Genomic DNA, 20,773 nt, shown 5'->3' with positions numbered 1-20,773 from the left:
GAGGGTGAAGACGTGGTTGCGCGCAGACGCAAATTAGATTTTAAGATAGTTAAGACTCTAAGCTATAAGCTAGTTTTTAGTTTGAAAATTTTGGAGTGTTTTTCGAGTCGCTAGACTTTTTGATAACTTTGTTTACAAGCGGCTTCAACCGCAAAACAAGGTTATCTACGAGATCGCGAATCGAAAATCGACTTCCAAAATAACAAAAAATTCTCATTTTCAAATATACCATTGTAAAGGGCTTGGCGAAAAACCAACCCCCACGTCGAAAAAATTGACAAAAACACCCTGGAACAGGGTAGAAATCAGCCCTAAAGTTACAAGTCTTAACTTAATCATAGGGGTTAAATTTTTAAATATTATTCGGATGTTCTTACCCAAAAACCCTCGTTATAAACACTGCAACCCTAATAAATAGACTTCTTCAATAATTAAATTTAAATAACACGCCCCGGCTTAAAATCCGATTTTTTTTATGTTTATGTTAGAGTAGTCTTAAGGGGAAAAATAAATTAATAAAAATTTAAAGCGGCATAGAAAGACACCGACGAGAGCTTTCTAACAAGCCTACACACGTCGAAATCGGTTCAGTAGAAACGTAGTTAAATAATTTTACAAATTTTACAATTTTATCCGACACAACGGAGGGAGGTTCTGTGTTTAAGCTAGTCTTAAAAACCAGAAGCAGGTTTGTTTAACGAGGAAATTACAAGAAATAGTTTAAACATGAAAATCAACTAAGATTAGTCAAGAACGCGGCAAAATCTTATTCTGTCAAACGATAACATGTCTTGTTACAATGACGTTCGAAAAAAGAATCCTCCAAGCATAGATGAACGGCTGAATGGCGAGATGTCTATGGTCGCTCGTCTCTGCTGCCCTCTTTGTAACTACTGGCAGCTAACACGGCCTCTCCTGACACCCTGACGTCCTCGGCAGGATCTGGGTGAGCCTGGTTGAGTCTCGGAACACCTGCACATGCAATAAGCGAGTTGGACCTGGCTCAATTTCGTCATATTTAAATCTCGATTGGTTATCGTGCTCGTCATCGTTTTTCTGAACAATGACACTTTCAGAATAAAAATTATTCGAGGACTTACAAACCTCAAACAAAGTACTAATCCATTTAAAGAAAGAAAAATAAATAACATCAACTTTAAATCAAATAACAGGTACAAAATTAATAACAGAACACTGGTATACCACCCAGCGACTCGAAAATAAATAACGTCAACTTTAAATCAAGTAACAGATACAAAATTAATAACAGAACACTGGTATACCACCCAGTGTTAGTGTGTCGAGTGTAAGGCTGAAACATATTAGTTGTACACATATAAACACACAACATACAAAGAAATCATGTAAATTATTAACCTGGTTTGGAGTGTAAAGCTGAAACATATTAGTTGTAAGAAGAAATACGATTACTTTTACTTATTAGTTAAACCGTGGGTGCAAGCGTGCACTCAAGCGCAAGAAATATGTTATCAAGAACAAATACTCGAACTATACGGAAGTCATAGTCAAATCAAGTCATAGTCAAGCCAGGGGCTCAAAATATACGGAAGTCATGGTCAAGGCAAGTCATAGTCAAGCCAGTTGTTCAGACTATACGGAAGCCATAAGCCAGGGGCTCAGACTATACGGAAGCCATAAGCCAGGGGCTCAGACTATACGGAAGCCATAAGCCAGAGGCTCAGACTATACGGAAGCCATAAGCCAGAGGCTCAGACTATTCGGAAGCCATAAGCCAAGGGCTCAGACTATTCGGAAGGCATAAGCCAACAGAACCAGCAGGAGCACCAGCACAGCAGCGCTCGTGCCGCGACCAGGAGCACCGGCAGAGCAGCGCTCGTGCCGCAATCAGCAGCACCAGCACAGAAGCGCTTGGGCCACGACACGGCCGTTACACATTCTCGTGTATAAGTCTGCGAACAAGCACTTACGACATACATTTCGTTCGGCCACTTCTGACCTTCAAAATCTTTCGTCAAATCTGGAAAGCTTTTCGCTCTCAAAGAAATAAATTAAAGGCATAACTTTGAAACTATGTCTCAGAAATATCATTATTACTAATCATGTGTCAGCAACGCTGAAAACACAACTACCATTGCGGTTTGATAAGTTACGTGTAGTTAACTTCACTTCAGCTTTTGCTACACAGAATACTCATAGGTGACAATACCAATGGTTGGTACATTATTACACATTTTTCCACTAAATACAGCTAAGAGCATAATTACTTCCGATGTGTAATCAAAACAATAGAACAGATCACCTGACCTCAAAGCATGATATGCCAGGTCTACTATCCACTGGCTTTCATTACCGGAGTATGCCAAACGAGATACTGGCCGTCAGCACTCCGTACAGCATGCAAAGCTTGTACAGCAGCACAGCACCCGGGGAGCATGAAGTGTCACAGCTTACTATGTCAAATGACACAGCACCTGGAGCGCTTACACCATCACCTCACATGGCTTAGGCTTATCCTTAATACCTGTAGTCAAAAGACAAGCAAGCAAGCATCTGGCTAAGGTAACCAAACGTTCAATTGACAGACTCTCAAGCATTGTCATGTTACAGATTTGAACATTAGTTAACATCAAAAATTAATGCACCCAAATTACATAATCAGTAAAAGAAAATAAAAACTAAGGTCTGTAAACAGACTTTCAATTTGTAAAATGTGATTTACGTCATAGCCTCCCATTCAACAGGGTTTACTTGTTGTTTGTATCCCTTTCTTGAGCTCTCCAGGCCTTCGAGGGCAAAAATCTCAAGCCTGATGCACAATTTAAAAACAAATTGAGTAAGTCAAAATCAAAACAGTGTGCATTTATATCACAAGAGCAGTAAACTTATATTTCTGTGTAGGTACTTGTTGAAAATCTCATGAGCAGAATGTTTAGAAATAAATATTATTGAGCTCATATACATAGTAAGCATGTAACTAACATCTAACTCAAGTTCTCATACACTTTCAGTATGTCTTTAACTAATAACCCAACAATATGGATTACAAGTCATGTATTACATAAAGGCTAAATAAAACCGGATCGATCTCACCATTTACATACAGGTAGGTACATTACAGGATTCTTCCCGTAACATCTGGAGCATAGTAGGAGCAAGGCATGTTGTTCACGGACACCACAGCAATAGGTACATAGGCAGAAACTCATTCCACCCGAAACACACAAGAGCAGCATCAGCGTACTAAGCTCGAGCAATTCTCGACTCATTACACCGTCATATACATATGAAAATCAAAGCAATCGTTAATTCGGTTATAACACAAACATTTTGATATTACCTTAACATGTTACTATGACAATAAATTTTGTTAACCAATGATCATAGTTACCAGACCTGTTGTTTCCATAAGAATAATAAAAACCAATATTCCTTTTTCGATTTTTTCCAAAAATGCAATCCACATTAATGCTATCCTGAAGGATAATAGGATGTATTCTTAAAGTTATTTGGGCACTTGATGCCGCTGAACTCTTCAGAATGGAATAGACCAGAATTGAATGTCCTTGTTCCACAACAAGACATATTTATTGGTATCACTTACGCTGCCTGCATAGCATCTTGAATATACCGTTGCGTAGATTCCAACGCACTGCAATCCATTACAAAATTAAAATAGAACGGCAAAAACTTCAGTAATGGCGGATATCCTTACACCGCGTTGTACTTAGTAAAAGTGCCAATGAATCTAAACTGAAATCAAAAACTTTATAGTGGGAGTGAGACTATCCCACTTCTGATCTTAAAAACCAGAAGCAGGTTTGTTTAACGAGGAAATTACAAGAAATAGTTTAAACATGAAAATCAACTAAGATTAGTCAAGAACGCGGCAAAATCTTATTCTGTCAAACGATAACATGTCTTGTTACAATGACGTTCGAAAAAAGAATCCTCCAAGCATAGATGAACGGCTGAATGGCGAGATGTCTATGGTCGCTCGTCTCTGCTGCCCTCTTTGTAACTACTGGCAGCTAACACTAGTTATATCTCGGAAACTAGGAGAGAAGACACCACGGTTAAAGTCGGATATAAAACGTCCATCCCCCCTGGTTTGGACCCCCTCCCCCGCACACCCTCTAAATAAAACCTACAAATCCCGATATCTCCGAAACTAAGGGAGATAGCTCAATTTGGACTTCAAATCCTGCCTTTGTGGTGTCGAAGACACCACGGCAAAAGTCATATAAGAGGAACCCCCCCCCCAGTTTGGACCTCCCCCCCTCACCCCCTAAAATTAAAATTTATTTTCTTATACTTTTTAATTTAAATTTGTTTTTATACATAATTGATGACAAACTGGTGGCGTTTAAGAGCTAAAACATAGTCCACAAACCGACTTCAGGTACAACTGATACCTAAACTAACTGTACAGTTTTTACACTATTATCGACTCTGACCCCCCTATACAGGGTCAGACTGACAACGTTCCCCGTTCTTCTCGCCAAACATACAGCACATACACACAACACACACACATCACACACATAAGCCGCACACAACATATACACGTTACACAAAAAATAAACAAGATGTATCGCACACCGACAACCTCCGGCTTACACCCCAAGCCGAGCACCTCCTCCAGTACACCTTCATCTCCATCCGCTCCAGCGCAGGACGCTGCGTTAACCTTTATCCGCAGACCAGACAGAAACAGGAGGTCGCTGGACAACATGGCGATATACAAAAAACAGGATTACGGGGCAAAAACAAACGACGAGCTCCTTCAGGAAGTGATGAAGACCTTTGAGGACATTCCCTCAAAGGTCAAAGAGTACCCTCAAATGAGGAAGGACATCAAGACCTTCCTGGAGGAGAGATCAGATAAATGTCTGCGTATCCTGTTCGAGCTTAGCAAGCGAGTGACCGGCCTGGAAACTAAAGAACGAACACCAGCTTTAGCACTAGCCAGGCCTCCCGGAAATGAGGGTCACATGCTCGAAAAACTGGGGGAAGTGGAGTCCCAGCTGCAAACGCGGCTTAATCAACTGGAAGAGAAAATGGTTTGGTGCTTCGACCAGCAAACAGCACTGCGCGACGATGGCGGGTCCGACATCATCGACAAGATCGTCGACAAAATCGACGAGGCTAAGGCGGCCATCAGTCAGACGACGCAAAGCGTCCTGGTGGTGGGCCGCACTCAGATTACTCTCGACGAGAAGCTCGACGGTATTGCCGGTGACGTCGTAACAGCCAAAGAAACAATACTTGACGTCGCAAAAGGCAGGCAGCCAGGCGAGACCCTTAACAGGTCTTACGCCAGCGTCACAGCAGCCAGACCCGGGCATCGGCCGGCGCTTCACTCGATGGCGATCACACTCGAAGGCAACCAGGAGACTGCCGACGAGGTGCTCGGGCGAGTGAGGAGGGCGGTCGATGCCAGGGAAACTGGGCTCAAAATAAACAAGGTGCGAAAGGCGAAGAACCAAACCATAATCGTTGGATGCGATACCGAAACCGAACTGGACAAAGTGAAACAGAGAATAGAAAGCCGGGGAGAGGGCTTGATAGTCTCCAACATAAAGAACAAAAACCCACTCGTCATCTTAAAAGATGTATTTCTTGATAGTGACGACGAAGAGCTAACACAAGCAATACGTGTTCAGAATAAAGAAATCTTTATAGACCTTTCGGAAGAGGACACGGATATGACAATTAAGTTTAAAAAGAGAACAAGAAATCCAAAAACGGCACACATCATAGTTCAGGTAAAACCCATTATATGGCGGAGGATGGTGGAGGCTGGAGCCCTTTACCTGGACCTGCAAAGGGTCAGAGTGGAGGACCAGTCTCCGCTCATCCAATGCACGAAGTGCCTGGCATTCGGGCACGGCCGGAAATTTTGCACGGAAGGTGCGGACAGGTGCAGTCACTGCGGTGGCCCGCATCTGCGCGAGAAATGCGCAGACTTCATCGCAGGGAACGAACCGCAGTGCTGCAACTGCTCGCACTCGAAGTTACAAAGGACCGACCACAATGCCTTTAGCGCTGAGTGCCCCGTCCGCCGAAAATGGGACTACCTGGCCAGACAAACGACAGCCTATGTATGACTCACCACTCACTGGCTGGCACGCAACACACACGATAACACACAAACCCATTCACGCGACACACAACAACACAAACCGGGAATGCAACACAAAATCTAACAAACTATCGGTTAAACCAGATACAGCGACACCGGATAAACAAAAAACAAACAAAAACCGATATAACAAATATATAGTAAGTATATATATTGTATATCGCAAACACAAACATTCACACAACACATCTCACAAACCCACAACCACGCCCAAATTAAGAAAAAGTATAAGAAAAGTTAATAAATATATATAAAATAAGTATATATATATTATTACCAAAAGTTATCCAGAAGTGTAAATGAATTAGACTAATAAAAAAGTGAGCAATATAACTACTAAAACAACTGCTTAAAAGCTTAAATACAACTAAGAAAACAGATACATATTATTTAAACATATAGTACAAAATTAATAGATAGTACTTAGGTAACTCATAATAGATTGCAAGTAGGTATAAGCAATAAGTATGTTACATTTAAACCAAACAACAGTACAAAAATGCTAATAGATTACCTACATAGCCATTGGATTATCTACAAACCGACATTATGAACGCAATATAGTCATCAAGCACTATAAAACAAAACTACCTACAAACTTGACTTTCCACAAAAATACAATAATCGCCAGGGAATGGAATTAAATACTGTGCCTTAATGCATGGAATAGAAAGGTACACCAGTATGAATAAATATAAAAGTTCAGTTTATTTACATAGTGTAAGCTTGGACAATGTAAATAGATAAATTAGAAAGCAAATATTTAGATGTACCTAATATATTATAAAAAGTAAAAAACAAGTTCCAAACTACGGGGTAGGTATATGCTTATAGATATAATAACAAATAACTATGAAAGGTAGTACAAACCAGTAAACAATAGATAATAAGTATTAATTAGTTAATAAGCAATAAAGGTAGTAAGATTAAAAATGTCATAAGGTTCCTAGTTGAGTAAGTTGGAAGTACATAAATAAACAAATTATTTCTATTGTAATTGTTGTCTACATATAATATGTTGTATGTTAATTATGGTCAAACATAAAATGTAATAAAAGTTATCGTTTGCATCTACCTATATTGATGCATCGGTTTGTATAAGACAAAGTACCTAAACAACATATTGCAGAATAGACTTAAGTATTCAAAAGTTTGTGTAATAAGGGCGTGCCTGCCATTGAGTGAAATAAGAGCTAAAACTTCTAGAAAATGAAAAATGCATAAAATATAGTAGTTTCCTTATTGGAACTACTTTTTATAAAATATGTTGTTACATGTCATAAAACTGGAATGTGTTAAAACAAAAGCTAGTTTACAAATTAAACATTAAATAAACAAAATTGTATAGAAATCTCAAAAACGTATTAAGATATTGTTAAATTAAATATGTAATGGACAAACTAAAAATTTCATGTTAAAGTTAATGAAACTTAATGTTTTAAAGAAAAAAGTTACCTAACGTGATAGATACATAGACATGCCTATCATTAAGTTAAATAAGAAATGTATCTAAACTTCACAAATTATTTGCATTGTATAAAGTACAATAAAGTTAAGAAATTGTAAACCATTATCATATTTGTAAACACTGTAAAAACTAGCAAATGTAAAATTGATAAAAACACCTTTAAAATTGTAAACATGAAAAGTAAATATGCATCATTAAATATTGTCTGTAACATACAAAATCAGGTATATAGCTAGTAAATACTAAAAATTGTAAAGATATAAATATAAGACGTAAAATTCCAAAATGTAAAATAAATAAAAGTGTGTTACCTACCTTATTGAAATAAAACAAACCTGCTAGTTATATCCCTGTAGAAAACACATAGGCTATTAGCGGGAATCCCACCCGGCAAAGAATAAGAGATGAAGTATGCATGTGTAACGTATGAGGCTTGAAAGTGCGAGAGGCATAACTGCGAGAACTGGCACGAATGAAGAAAATTAGAATACTAAGGTCCCGTTGTTCTCATGAACGGGGAAAAGCAGGAAAAAAAAAAAAAAAAAAAAAAAAAAAAAAAAAAAAAAAAAAAAAAAAAAAACCTAACCTAACCTAACCTAACCTTTTTTTTTTTTTTTTTTTTTTTTTTTTTTTTTTCTCGGGGGGAAATCCTCATGGACTTCCTCCGCCTGGGGAGAGGCGGAGGGGTGTGCCGGACTCTTACCGGCTAAAACCCCCCTGTGTCCTCCTTACACGTGGGCGCGGGGCCGCGGGAATCCAAATTCTTCCGCAGCCCCGCACTGGTGCTGGCCCGCCTTGCGGGCCTCGCCTCGGGCACGGGGGAGTGAGGTGTTAAACTCCCCCGTGCAACGCCTCAGAGGCGCGCGTCGACACCCGCGCGCGCCTCCGCCTCGGGTCCGTTGAATAGGGGGCGGGGACTTCCCCAAGTCCTTCGCCCCTGGACCCGTTCATGGGGGGCGGAAGAGGGCGTTGTCTGCCCTCCTCCGGCGCCCGGAGCGCCTGCTGCGGGCGGGATCGGCAGTTGAAATCTCCCTCTCCCGTTCCGCAGCTTCCTTCTGCGACATCACGTCCTCGCAGAAGGACACCACTGCGTCCCACGACTCTGCGCTGCCGACCATCTTCCGTACCACGGCCGGCAGCGACAGATCGCCTCCTACTTCATTTGTGAGGACACGGCGCTGCTCCTCCCAAGCAACACACTGAACGAACGTGTGTTGCGCCGTGTCCTCCCCGCCATGGACGCAGTGGTGGCACCGAGCGTCCGGCTCCCTGCCTATGCGACACAGGTACTTGCCGAAGCAGCCGTGCCCCGACAGCACCTGCGTCACCCTGAACGACAGGGAGCCGTGCCTTCTCCCGAGCCAGTCGTCGAGCACTGGCCGGATCGCCTCGACGGTGGCGAGGCCGGCGGTAGGGCGCAGAAGCCTCTGCCGCCATTCCGCCACCAAGACCTGACGGAGCTCTGCTCGGCGCTGCGCTATCTGCCGCTGCACCGGCCTCGAGTCCCGTGCCCGCTCTTCCTCGCGCCACCGATACAGCGACGCGAGTACTTTAGCCTCTAGGTCCCAGGGCGGGGATCCGGCCAGGACGCAAGCCGCCTCGTAGGAAATCGTGCGATACCCGCGGACGACTCTGACGGCCATCGCCCTCTGCGGTCTGCGCAGAATGGCTAGAGTGCTGGCCGCCAGGTCCATCGCCCACACAGGGGCCCCATATAGGGCCATGGACCGCACGATTCCCACGTACAACCGCCTACAGGCGGCGCTCGGGCCCCCCATGTTAGGAAGCAACGTTGACAGCGCGCCCGCTGCACCCATCAGCTTGGGCACCAGCCGCCGGAAGTGGGGGCCGAATTCCCATCGGCTGTCGAGCACCAATCCCAGATACTTCATGGTGGACTCGACAGCTATCCGGGCTCCACCGACCACGATGTGTGATCCCGACGGCGGCGCGCGTCGGGGGCCATGAAACACCATGGCCTCCGACTTGTTGAGGGCCACCTCCAGGCCCAGGCGCCGGATGCGGTTCACCACCTGTGACACCGCAGCCGTGGCTATCAACGCTGCTTCCCTGTGCGAGCTCCCCCGGGCAGTGACAAGCGTGTCGTCCGCATAACACGTCAAGTCGGCGCCCGACGGGAGTTCGCCTCTCAGCACCCAATCGTAACCGATGTTCCACAGGAGCGGCCCCAGCACCGATCCCTGTGGAACACCGCACGTCATGAGGTGCCGACCGGCACCGTCATGTCCCCGATATGTGACGCATCTACCTTCTAGGTAGGCCCCTACTGTGCGACGGAGGTAGGGAGGCACGCGGTGATATCTCAGTGCCTCCCGAATACAGCTCCAGGGCAGGGTGTTGAACGCGTTGGAGATGTCTAAAGACACCGCCAACACCACCCCACCCTGGGACACCGTCTCCTCCGCCAGGGCTCTCACGCGCATTATGGCGTCTACGGTGGAGCGCCCGCGACGAAAACCAAACTGGTTGTCGTCCAGGTCCGGCCCCTCTCTGCACAGGTGGCTGACGAGGCGATCTGCGATGACACGCTCAAAGAGTTTGCCCGCCTCGTCGAGCAGCACTATGGGCCGGTACGCGGACGGCGAGTCCGCGGGGCGCCCCTCCTTCCTGAGCAGGACCAGCCTCCCCTCCTTCCACACACTGGGAAACTGACCCTGCTCGAGACATGCCGTGAAGAGCCCTCTCAGCTGGGGCTCTAGCTCCTTCAGAGCCAGGACGAGAGCTCGGCCAGGAACTCCGTCGGGTCCGGGCGCCGTGTTCTTAGCCCGGAGCCGCGACACGGCCGCTCCCGTCTCTGCTTGCGTCACCTCGGGGACATCGGTGCTCTCCTCTTCGGGAGAGTCTGTGGCCGAGGGTGAAGCCATCGTCGGGGGAACGTGTCCCGCTCGCTCAGGGAAGAGCGCCAATACGACCGCCCCTAGCAGCTGGGGCTGCATGCTCTGCACCAGTGGAGGCGCCCATGCACGCAGCTTGCCCCGTACCCAACGGTAGGGGCGGCCCCACGGATCCCGATCCAGGGACCCCAGCAGCTCCTCCCTGGCACGCGACTTAGAATCGCCGATGGCCAGCCACAGAGTCTCCTTGGACGCGCTGTACACCTCATACAGCGCGTCCTCCTCGGCGGAAACCCGTCGACGTCGTCTCCGGTATCGTGTGTACTGGCGGCGAGCCGCAACGCACGCGATGCGCAACTGCGCAATCTCGGCGGTCCACCAGTACACCTGGCGCCTTGCGGACTGTTGGCGGACGCGGGGCATGGACGCGTCGCAGATCTGCGTCATCGCCCCGCGAAACCGCAGCGCCACCGCTTCGACGTCGACGGGGCCGTCCGTCGCCGACTCCCAAATCCAGGACTGGACTAAGGCAGCTTCCTCGAGCAGTTCCCTGTCGATGCACTTAAGCGCCCAGCGCGGGCCGTCGTTGATCGGGGCTGTTGGATGGCGGCCGCTCGCGGTCTGGGCAGAGACGTCGAACCGGATATACCTGTGGTCCGACAGCGTCTCCACCTCCACGGCGACACGCCAGTCGCGGACTCGGCTGGCGACAGAGGGGCTAGCGAACGAGACGTCCACTATCGACCCGCCCCGCTGCCGCACGCACGTGTATTCCGAGCCCCGATTCAGGACGACCAGACCGGTCGTCACCGCCCACTCTTCCAGCACCTCGCCCCGAGGGTCAGTGACCGGAGATCCCCACGCCGATGACTTGGCGTTGAGATCCCCGAGCACCAGAACGGGGCGAGGGTGATGGCGGCCTACGACGGCGCCCAACTCGACAAGGAAACCCTCGAAGTCGGCGAGACTCTTGTTGGGGGAGAAATACGCCCCCACAATGACGATGCCGCCCGAGACCGCAGCAACCCAGCCACGGCCCCGAGACGGGTCGGTCAGAGTCCCGCCAATAATGGCCACCAAACCGTCAGCGCACCCCAGCCAGTTGTCACGGGCGGGGATGAAGTACGGCTCGGCGACCACAGCCACGTCAATCGACCACTCCGCCATGCTCTGGAGGAGAAGATCCTGAGCTCTGGCACAGTGGTTGATGTTGCCCTGGAGGAAATGGAGGTGCCCTATTATTGACACTCCATTCCCTCGGCAACGGTCCTGGGCCGGGAGTCGGCCGCGGAGCTACTGGCCTGCGGGGGTGGCGAGGTTTCCCCGGCAGGCTTAGAGCTCCTCTTCTTTTTCTTGGCCTTGCTGGCAGGCGCGCCACAGGCCCCTCCGCCCACTTTGTGTCCCGCTGGCTTCCCCACAGCCGAACACAAGCAGCAGTTTGGCGCCGCGGAACACTGGGCCGCCTTGTGGCCGGGCTGACCGCAACGATAACAGAGGTCGCTGCGGTCAATCTCGGCGGTGCATTTTGCCCGGACGTGCCCCTTCTCCAGGCACCGGAAGCACCGCAAAGCCCGGGGCTGCAGGAGTTTCACCCTCGCTGCAACCCAGCCAACCAGCAATCTGCCACTATCGGCGATCTTTTTCGCCGACGCTACAGGGCACCGAACCCAGACTACGCCGAGTCCGGTAGCGTCAACGCGTATGTCGCCGGCCCGCACCTTGTCCGGCGGACACTCTCCGCCACGAGCAACGGCCGCCGCCACCTCCTCAGAGGTCACGGAGTCGTCCAGGCCAGCAATCCGCACTTCTGCGGTTTTCATTGGCCTGGAGACCCGGACGTCCTCTGGGTTGAGGACCTCCTTCATTTTGGCGGCCAGAGCGTCCGCCTTCTCGACGCTGTCGCTCGCAGCACCAGCCACCTCAAACAGCCGCGCACCCGTGGCAGCCTGCCTGAGGGTGACGGACTGGAGGCCAAGATCTGCCAATTTTATCTTGGCCTTGGCCTCGGCAATCACCGACTGGTACGTAACGCCGCGCTCCGCAGCTCCGGGCTGGAGCGTTAGCGTAACAGCCTCAGAACGAGGCGCACGTATCGCCGGCGCATTGCGACCGCCGGTCTTTTTGGCAGTCCGTCGCGCAGGCTGCGCAACTGCGGCGCGCGCTGCTGCTGGTGCCGCGGCCTTTTTGGCGGCTTTGCGGGCCTTCTTGCGGCCCACGACTTTCGCCCAGGTCTCACCCTTGGACCCGGCAGTCGTGGGCTGAACACTCGACGGGGTTCCCTCCACGGGCTTTTCAACACCCTCCGCGGGCTTCCCCTTTTGAGGCGCAGGTCTCGGCGGCTCCTCCGTCCTCCGTTTGTCCGCCGCTAATGTCGGCCGGAGGATTGGCTCCTGCGGAAGGCGCCGAGAGATGGCCTCGATGCGAGCGTTCATCATGCTCCCGCACTGGAGCATGCAGAGCCGAACAATGCGCTCGACCTCATCGTCGGTGTGCGCGCTTGTCGGTCCCGGTGCGGGAGTGGGAGTCGCCATGGGCGGAGTGGCGACGGCGGCAGATTGTGGCTGCTGCTGCTCGCTCAGCGCAGCCACTTGCCGCCGGAGATCCTCCAGATCTCTTCGGAGGCGGCTGTTCTCCTCCTGCAACTTAGTGACCTCGTCTGAGGCCGTTCGGTTGAGGAGGTCTCCAACCGCCTCCTTGATGTCGGCGGCTGCCTCCTTGAGGGCGCGGGTGAATGTGCCCTTCAGGTTGCCGGACTGCGTGGCAACCTTCAGGACGACATCCACGCCGCCCAACACTTGTTGGCTTAACGCCACCGCCGACATCTCCCCTGAAGCCGCCAAAGCGGCACGTCGCTCGCGGGCGCGTCGGGCCATCTCTGTCACCTCATCGACCGCGACCGCCCTCCGCTGCTCTCTTTTGGCGGCGTTGAGCTCTGCTTTCGTGCTTCCTAGGGAAACACAGCTCACGCCGCCAGGGTCCTCGCTCCTGACCCCAACATCACTCTCTTCGCTGGCCGCCGGAGTAGCGGAGCGCAGAAACCGCCCCCGCGAATCCCTCGGCGGCCGCAAAGAGGCCCCCCCTCCTGTTGGTGCCGGTTTTCGGCCCCGCCGAGCTGTCGGCACTTTTGGGGCCGATAGGTCCTCCTCGCTTGAGGATAGGCCTATCGACCCATCTCGGTCCGAGACTTCATCGCGCGGACGCTTCCTCCAAAATCTGGAGGCAGTTCCGCGCGACTCCCCGTCGGACAGGACCACACTGCACGGTCTGCAGCCCCCCTGGCTCAAGACCGTGCCAAGATTGGTGCTTCCAGTAGCACTATCAGCAGCAGGGGCCTGGTCGCCTACCCCTGCGCGTCCGTCGGTCGCCAATTTCACACTCACAGGCCCGGATACCTGTGAGCGCCGGTTGTCAGCCGGGTCACATGACATAGAATCGGTGCTTCCAGTAGCCACATCCGCTACAGGGGCCTGGTCGCCTACCCCTGCGCGTCCTTCGGTAACCAATTTAACACTCGCAGGCCCGGATACCTGCGAGCGCCGGGCGTCAGCCGGATCGCAAGACAAGACACACTCTATATCTGACATTTCCATTTACGATATAGGTGGTACACACATCGCTTCCCCAAGGCGATGCGGCCACTCTTTTTGGGAGGGTATTTAGTCCCCCCGAGGCCAGCGGATGCCTCCGGTGCAGGATACACCGCCCGCTGCTCGGTATCTACAACTAGGACACTAACCTAAGACTAAACCTAATATATTTTTGTATTTTTTTGTTATTTTGTAATTTTCTCTTTGGTTTTTTTTTTTTTTTTTTTTTTTTTTTTTTTTTTTTTTTTTTTTTTTTTTTTTTTTTTTTTGTAACTTACGGCTAACTTAAAACTAACTTAACCTACTTGGCACCGTGGCTCAGCACCTCGCCACGGATGCCCCAATACCGCAGGTTGAGGAGCAACCTGCGGCCTTCCCCACCTCGGTCACCACGACGAGCACGCCGCGGAGACCCGTAGACCGCGGACTGTACAACGGCCCGCGATCTACCCCACCTCGCTCCCTAGTCGTGCACTCTGCTGCTGCAGAGTGCAGATAGGGAGCCCTCGGGAGCGACTCCTCCGCTCCTGTCGAAATTAGCCACGGACAACAATCTCCTCTATCCCACCCCCCGCGAAGAAACCTAACCTAACCTAACCTAACCTAACCTAACCTAACCCAACCTAACCTAACCTACATCGCCAAAATTAAATTGTAGTGCCGAGTAAACGTCATTATATACTATTCGCTCCAGTATTTTTGAGAATAAACATATTTTGGATATAGGTCGATAATTTCTAATATCTGATTTATCCCCTTTCTTAAAGACTGGAGTGACGAATGCCGACTTCCAAATTTTTGGCACATACCCCTCACTTAAAGATCGTCTAAACAAAATACATAAAGGCTCCACTACGCTATCAGCACAGTTAACTATAAAGATGGGTGGTGTAAGATCAGGGCCACCTGATTTAGAGAGGTCTAATGTCTTTAACAATTTCAACACATGTGACTTATCTACCTCAATGTTACTTATAGACATAGTCCCATCCCCACGGCAAGTACTGTTAAAAGAAATGTTTAGATCTGGTTCTTGGAATGTGGAATAAAAATAATTAGCAAACAAGTTGCTAATCTCCTCACCAGAATGCGCTGTTATGTCGTTATATTGCATTACATTGGGTAACGTGCCTGATTGCATCCTACTCTTAACATACGACCAGAAAGCTTTAGGATTTTTTATTATAGATGATTCAATTTTATCTATATAAATGTTGAAACATTTTTTATCCATATCCTTTGCCCTTGTACGCAGTAAAGAAAATGAGTGATAATCGGATAGGTTGCCGTATTTTTTATATTTTTGATGGTATTTATATTTTTCTTTAAGAATTTTAATTAAGGCCGAGTTATACCAAGGAGGATAAGTGGAAAACTTTGTCGATTTTAATGGTATGTGTTTGTCTCTTACTTCATATAATTTATTGTAAAAATTTGCTACGGCGTCATCAATTGACGTATAATCTTTATGTAACAATGGGGTCCAGTTTACCTTGTTAAGTTCGGACGCAATGGCTGAGTAGTCACCGATCGAGTAGTGATACCGATTAGTTATATTGTGGTCTAACTTATGAATTTCTACGAACTCGGCAAGAATAAGTAATGGTTTGTGATGTGAATCAATGGGGATATCTAACGGGTCAGCATTTTCAGTAACACGCACGATATCGTTAGAAAAAACGAGGTCTAAAAGTCTGTCATTAACGTTACGTTGACCGTTATACTGCGATAAACCATAAGTCTGAACAGTATCGAAGAATTGTATAATATGCTCACCTGAACTAATCCGTGGTAATAACTCCGCATTGTTAGTCGTACTTTGACACCAATCTACATTTTTACCAAAATTAAAATCACCCAAAATTACAAACTTATCCAATGGATGAGTTAGCAATAAATTATTGAGTTTATTTGTGTAATTAGATAACTGAATGTTGAACGAATTACCTGTATTTTCACTGCAAAGGTACAGCCCGCATAAATGTAAACTATAAGTCACTTGAGGTCTAGATCGTTTTAGTCTAAGGGACACCCAGATATCTTCAGCAGTGCTACACCAACATTTTTTACCAATTGCCGTTATTTCACTTTTGACCGCAATCAATACACCACCACCTCGTTTTTGTGCGGTACGAGAATAATCGCGATCACGTCGCCAAACAAGATAGCGATTGTCAAATAACTCACTACTATAAATACTCTCGTCTAACCATGTTTCGGTTAAAACTATAACATCATACGACTTAGAACAAACACTACGAAAGAAATCAACCGTCTTCGTACGCAGTCCGCGCACATTTTGATAATAAATATTAAGTGGAGCCATTCCCAAGATGAACTATAGCGAAATTAATTACATATTCATAATGCCGTAGTATTTTAAAAGGCACAGCAAAATTTCATCATTTAATTCATAATCAATACTATAAAAATTAATAATGCAGGTAGAAATAAATAACCTAACAGAAAAGATTAGTACTACGTACTAGATAGAATGTTCCGAACAAAAAGCTTGCCACACTGAAATGCACTGCAGACTTTGCATTGCCCAAAATGGCAAATCAGAGCGATTTTGACACCTGCGTCAGATGGATGTCTATGAAACGACAATTATAAAATAGAAAATACATATCAAGGTATAAACTTACACATATAAACTATTCGAGAGTCAAGTTAGTAAAATTACACGCTGTTCATGCTATTACAACGCTTGTATATCATACTTTTCATTTATAATTCAATTTTACAAATATGCATTAATTTGTTTACCGCCATCTTAGAATTATGGATTAAGAAAATCGTGCAGAAACAGATGTGCCTTAAAACTGGCAGTAGGTAAAATATCAATGAAAACAGACTTCACTTTGTCATGGTATGTTCTTACTTTCAAGAAAAAATAATATGACCTCGTATGTATTTCGCTACTGTAAAAACACTACAAGATATATCAGCGCGTAATTAATATTAAAAAATCCTAAAAATAAGTTCTTGGTTTTAATATATTACATGATTTTGAATTCACTTAGATATAAACTTTTTGAGTAATGAAGAATGTATTCAAAATACGAGCGAAAATATTATCTCACTTCTGCAATTAACATCAATGGGGATGACTACATGTCACAATACGTCAACAAGATGTCAACAGACGACATAAGCGGGTAAATTATTTGTATGGATGTTCTTGTCTATCGCTAGAATATATGTCAATGGGTTTCACTATGTATGGTTGCTCAAAGTTAGGTTTCACTATGTTGGGTTGCTCAAACTTAGGTTTCACTATGTATGGTTGCTCAAAGTTAGGTTTCACTATGTTGGGTTGCTCAAACTTAGGTTTCACTATGTATGGTTCCTCAAAGTTAGGTTTCGCTACGTTGGGTTGCTTAAAGTTAGGTTTTACTATGTTGGGTTGCTCAAAGTTAGGTTTCGCTTCGTTGGCTTGCTCAAAGGCAGGTAGTTGTCACTACTTTAAGTTGCTCAAAGGTGTGTTCGAATATTGTACGTTGCATAAAATTTGATTGCTGGAAGTCCATAACTTTGCATTATGTTTGGTTTCAGGACGTTAGGTCTTACTTCTTGAGGTTCCAGTAGGAGAAGGTCACGTTTTAGATGTCATTAGTTTGTTTGTAAGAAGGTAAGACCACTCTAGAGAACCGTATATTGCGGTTATGTATTTAACATTATGTTTAACTTCATCTTACTTTTGAAAGCTTATCTATACTAATATTATAAAGAGGAAAATTTTGTTTGTTTGTTTGTTTGGTTGTAATGGATAAACTCAAAAACTGCTGGACCGATTTTAAATATTCTTTCACCATTAGAAAGCTATATTATTTGCGAGTAACATAGGCTATATTTTATCCTGGTGTGGGCAGTAGCTCCCACGGGACGCGGGTGAAACTGCGGGAAAACGACTATTGTGTCATAAAATTAAGTTATTTTCACTCTGATAGCTCATTTGTGATAGATATATGTGACAAAACATGTGCTTTCTTATCGGGCCTATGTAGTGCCACTTTTGCCTACCAATTTCGGCAAACCAAACGTTATTCTGTGTGTATTTTTGACACTTTTAAGTAAAATCAGTTTTTCGACCAAATCTTTGAAATTTTGTTCTATACTTACTCTCAAATACATGCCATTGGATAGCTCTCGCTGAGACGCTTCTTTTGACACCACTCGCGTTACGATATCTTTTACGAAACGTCAAAAAATGCACCGCCCACCCACCCGGTGTGTACAGGGCAGGTAAACTTTGCCTCAAGGTCATATTGTGCAAATCGCGTTTTTGATGAAATTTGTTCCGAGATAGCTTACAGTAGATTGTACAAACAGTTTTTGTTCTGTCAAAACACTCACACTCGTACCGGGGCGTGTCAGTTGTCACCGCGAGTCTAATTTAAGATAAGTATAATGGATTAGTAGATAATCACTTGATAGTTATAATATGTTGGCATGTACAAGGTTGATTTCAATCAATTAGGAAAATAAATATCGTTATCATTTAGGTATTATCCTAGTTATCACACTCATGTATATGATATAGGCTTGTTTTTCTCCTACTGACGCAAACACTATTCAATGGAATTTGATGAAATATCGCAGTAAGTAATTGTAATACTTATCTATCATAAGAATATCATGTAGAGAATAGGTTTCCTCAGAAAGCGGTTGAAACCAATGGAGTAATTTAAATTAAAATAATACAACGTTTATACATGAGGATAAACTTTACAGCTGTTATTCTAGAGGTAGTAAGGATTTACAATTCGGCAATAGTGATTTGCGGTCTGTCGGGTCCGAGGTCGGCGCCGCTGGTGTCGTGTCCCCACAGCTCGACGCGGTAGTGCAGGCCGCGGCCGCGCGCCGACACCAGCACCACGGTGACGTCGTTGCTGCCCAGGCCGCCCACGAAGGCCGGCGCCCCCCCCTGCGCCGCGCCCAGCTCCGTGATGATGACGGCGTTCACCTGGTACATGCTGCCCAGCGTGTAGCGCAGCCTCCTCGTGATCACATAGTCCGCCTGTGCTGCACTATTGGTAGTCCCTCTGAAACATACAGCATGTACCATCAGTCATTGTAAGTAGCTGTCCAACATCACATAACGAACTAAAACAATACACTGTGAACGTAATATACAGATACCTTCTACCTCTGCTTCTACTTGTCTATTAACCAGGTCCCCATAAACAGAGTGATAGCTACAGTATCATACTGTTGAATATACGACTGTTCAACACCTTTGAAGGGTCCCCCGCCCGAGTGTGCGTGCTACTCACATCCCCATGAGCCAGTCTCCGGGCTGCACGGCGCCGACGACGGTGGGCGCGTTGGTCGGCACGGCCGCCGCGTGCACGCAGCTCGCCAGCGCCGCTAACAGCGAGATCAGGATACAGCTCTTCATGCTGAAAATTCACGGCATTACTATGAAACAGTTCAGATGATCGATTGGAAATGAAGCCTTCGCAGAGGCAGCTCGCGCTTTACTACAAATCATATTGTCTTCAATTCAACTTCTTCTATTAAATTATAAAGGATAAATAAATTAAAAAATGCAATCAATTTAGAAACACCTCCTTTTGTGGAGTCGGTTAGAAATAATAAATGAAATCACTCACATTGTTAGCGTATGATGAATGGTTACTCTTGATTATGTACGAAATCCGCTTAGTCAGTGTATAAGTAGTAGCCGATTCATAATTATGATAAGATAAAACAGTTCTGTTAATGAATCACTAGGTATTCAGATAAAAAAATCACAACTTTTAGGGTTTCGTACCCAAAGGTTCAAACGGGACCCTATTGTTTTCGCTCCACTGTCCGCCCGTCCGTCCGTCTGTCACCAGGCATCACCGTGATAGAGAGTTGAAATTTTCACAGACCATGTATTTCTGTTGCCGCTATAACAACAAATACTGAAAACTAGAATCAAACAAATATTTTGGGGGACTCCCATACAACAAACGTGATTTTTTTGCATATATGTATTGTATGTATATATGTTACAGCTAAAGTAATAAGTCTGAATCTATACTAATATTATAAAGCTGAAGAGTTTGTTTGTTTGTTTGAACGCGCTAATCTCCGAAACTACTGGTTCGAATTGAATAATTCTTTTTGTGTTGGATAGTCCAGTTATCGAGGAAGGCTATATTTAGGATAGGCTACTTTTTATCCGGGTTCGTACAGAGTACAGAGGTTCCCACGGGACACGGGATGCGGGTGAAACCGCTGGCATATTATATATATTATCTATCTATTATTTGTAATATCTACTCAATTTGGATAAAGTGATAATTGACACAGAATTAATCACATTAACCAGCAATTTTATATAATATCTCCATAGACTTGGATAATGTAATAAAACAAGTAGGTAAACATTATTATTTCATGTTAACTACGTGTCTGGTAGCTGACCTTAATATAATTCCAAAAAGGCCAGTTAGCCTAGTGCAGGGTACGCCATAATAGTAGCGAAAAGTCCCCTCTTTGAGGTGTGGCTCGGGCCATTATACGGACGGCCCGGAGTGTGCCCTGCCCGGGAAGGGCACCGCCGTGTCCTCGTCGAGGCAGTCGGCAGCGGCGACCTCTCGCGCCCGGCCCTGGTTCAATCCAAGGTCCGGGGCGAGAGGTACTGAGATGCCATCGTCTCCTTCTGCGTGGTCGAGAGACGACTCCCAGCCACCGTAGTCGTGGGCCTGTGCCATGAGTTCGGGTACCTTATCGGCCTTCCGTC

General features: G+C 46.4%; 1 protein-coding gene across 1 annotated transcript; it reads right to left on the bottom strand.

Moving 5' to 3' along the window:
* Positions 1-18,749: 18,749 nt before the first annotated feature.
* LOC124643463 lies at positions 18,750-19,811 on the bottom strand. The gene is made up of 3 exons (XM_047182453.1): positions 19,653-19,811; positions 19,314-19,439; positions 18,750-19,082 (listed from the first exon to the last, which is right to left on the bottom strand). Exons 2-3 carry the CDS (start codon positions 19,436-19,438, stop codon positions 18,797-18,799), a joined length of 411 nt encoding a protein of 136 aa, XP_047038409.1. The 5' UTR covers position 19,439; positions 19,653-19,811; the 3' UTR covers positions 18,750-18,796.
* Positions 19,812-20,773: the final 962 nt, after the last annotated feature.

The sequence above is a fragment of the Helicoverpa zea genome, chromosome 27, assembly GCF_022581195.2.
Source record: "Helicoverpa zea isolate HzStark_Cry1AcR chromosome 27, ilHelZeax1.1, whole genome shotgun sequence".
Lineage (NCBI taxonomy): Eukaryota > Metazoa > Arthropoda > Insecta > Lepidoptera > Noctuidae > Helicoverpa > Helicoverpa zea.
The sequence above is the reverse complement of the archived record's forward strand: the minus strand, read 5'-3'. Positions and strand labels throughout refer to the sequence as shown.

Coding starts and splice junctions, on each gene's coding strand:
- LOC124643463 (XM_047182453.1), bottom strand. CDS start 19,438: ATGAAGAGCTGTATCCTGATCTCGCTGTTAGCGGCGCTGGCGAGCTGC. Junction 19,083..19,313: donor GGAGACTGGCTCATGGGGAT/GTGAGTAGCACG, acceptor TGTATGTTTCAG/AGGGACTACCAATAGTGCAG.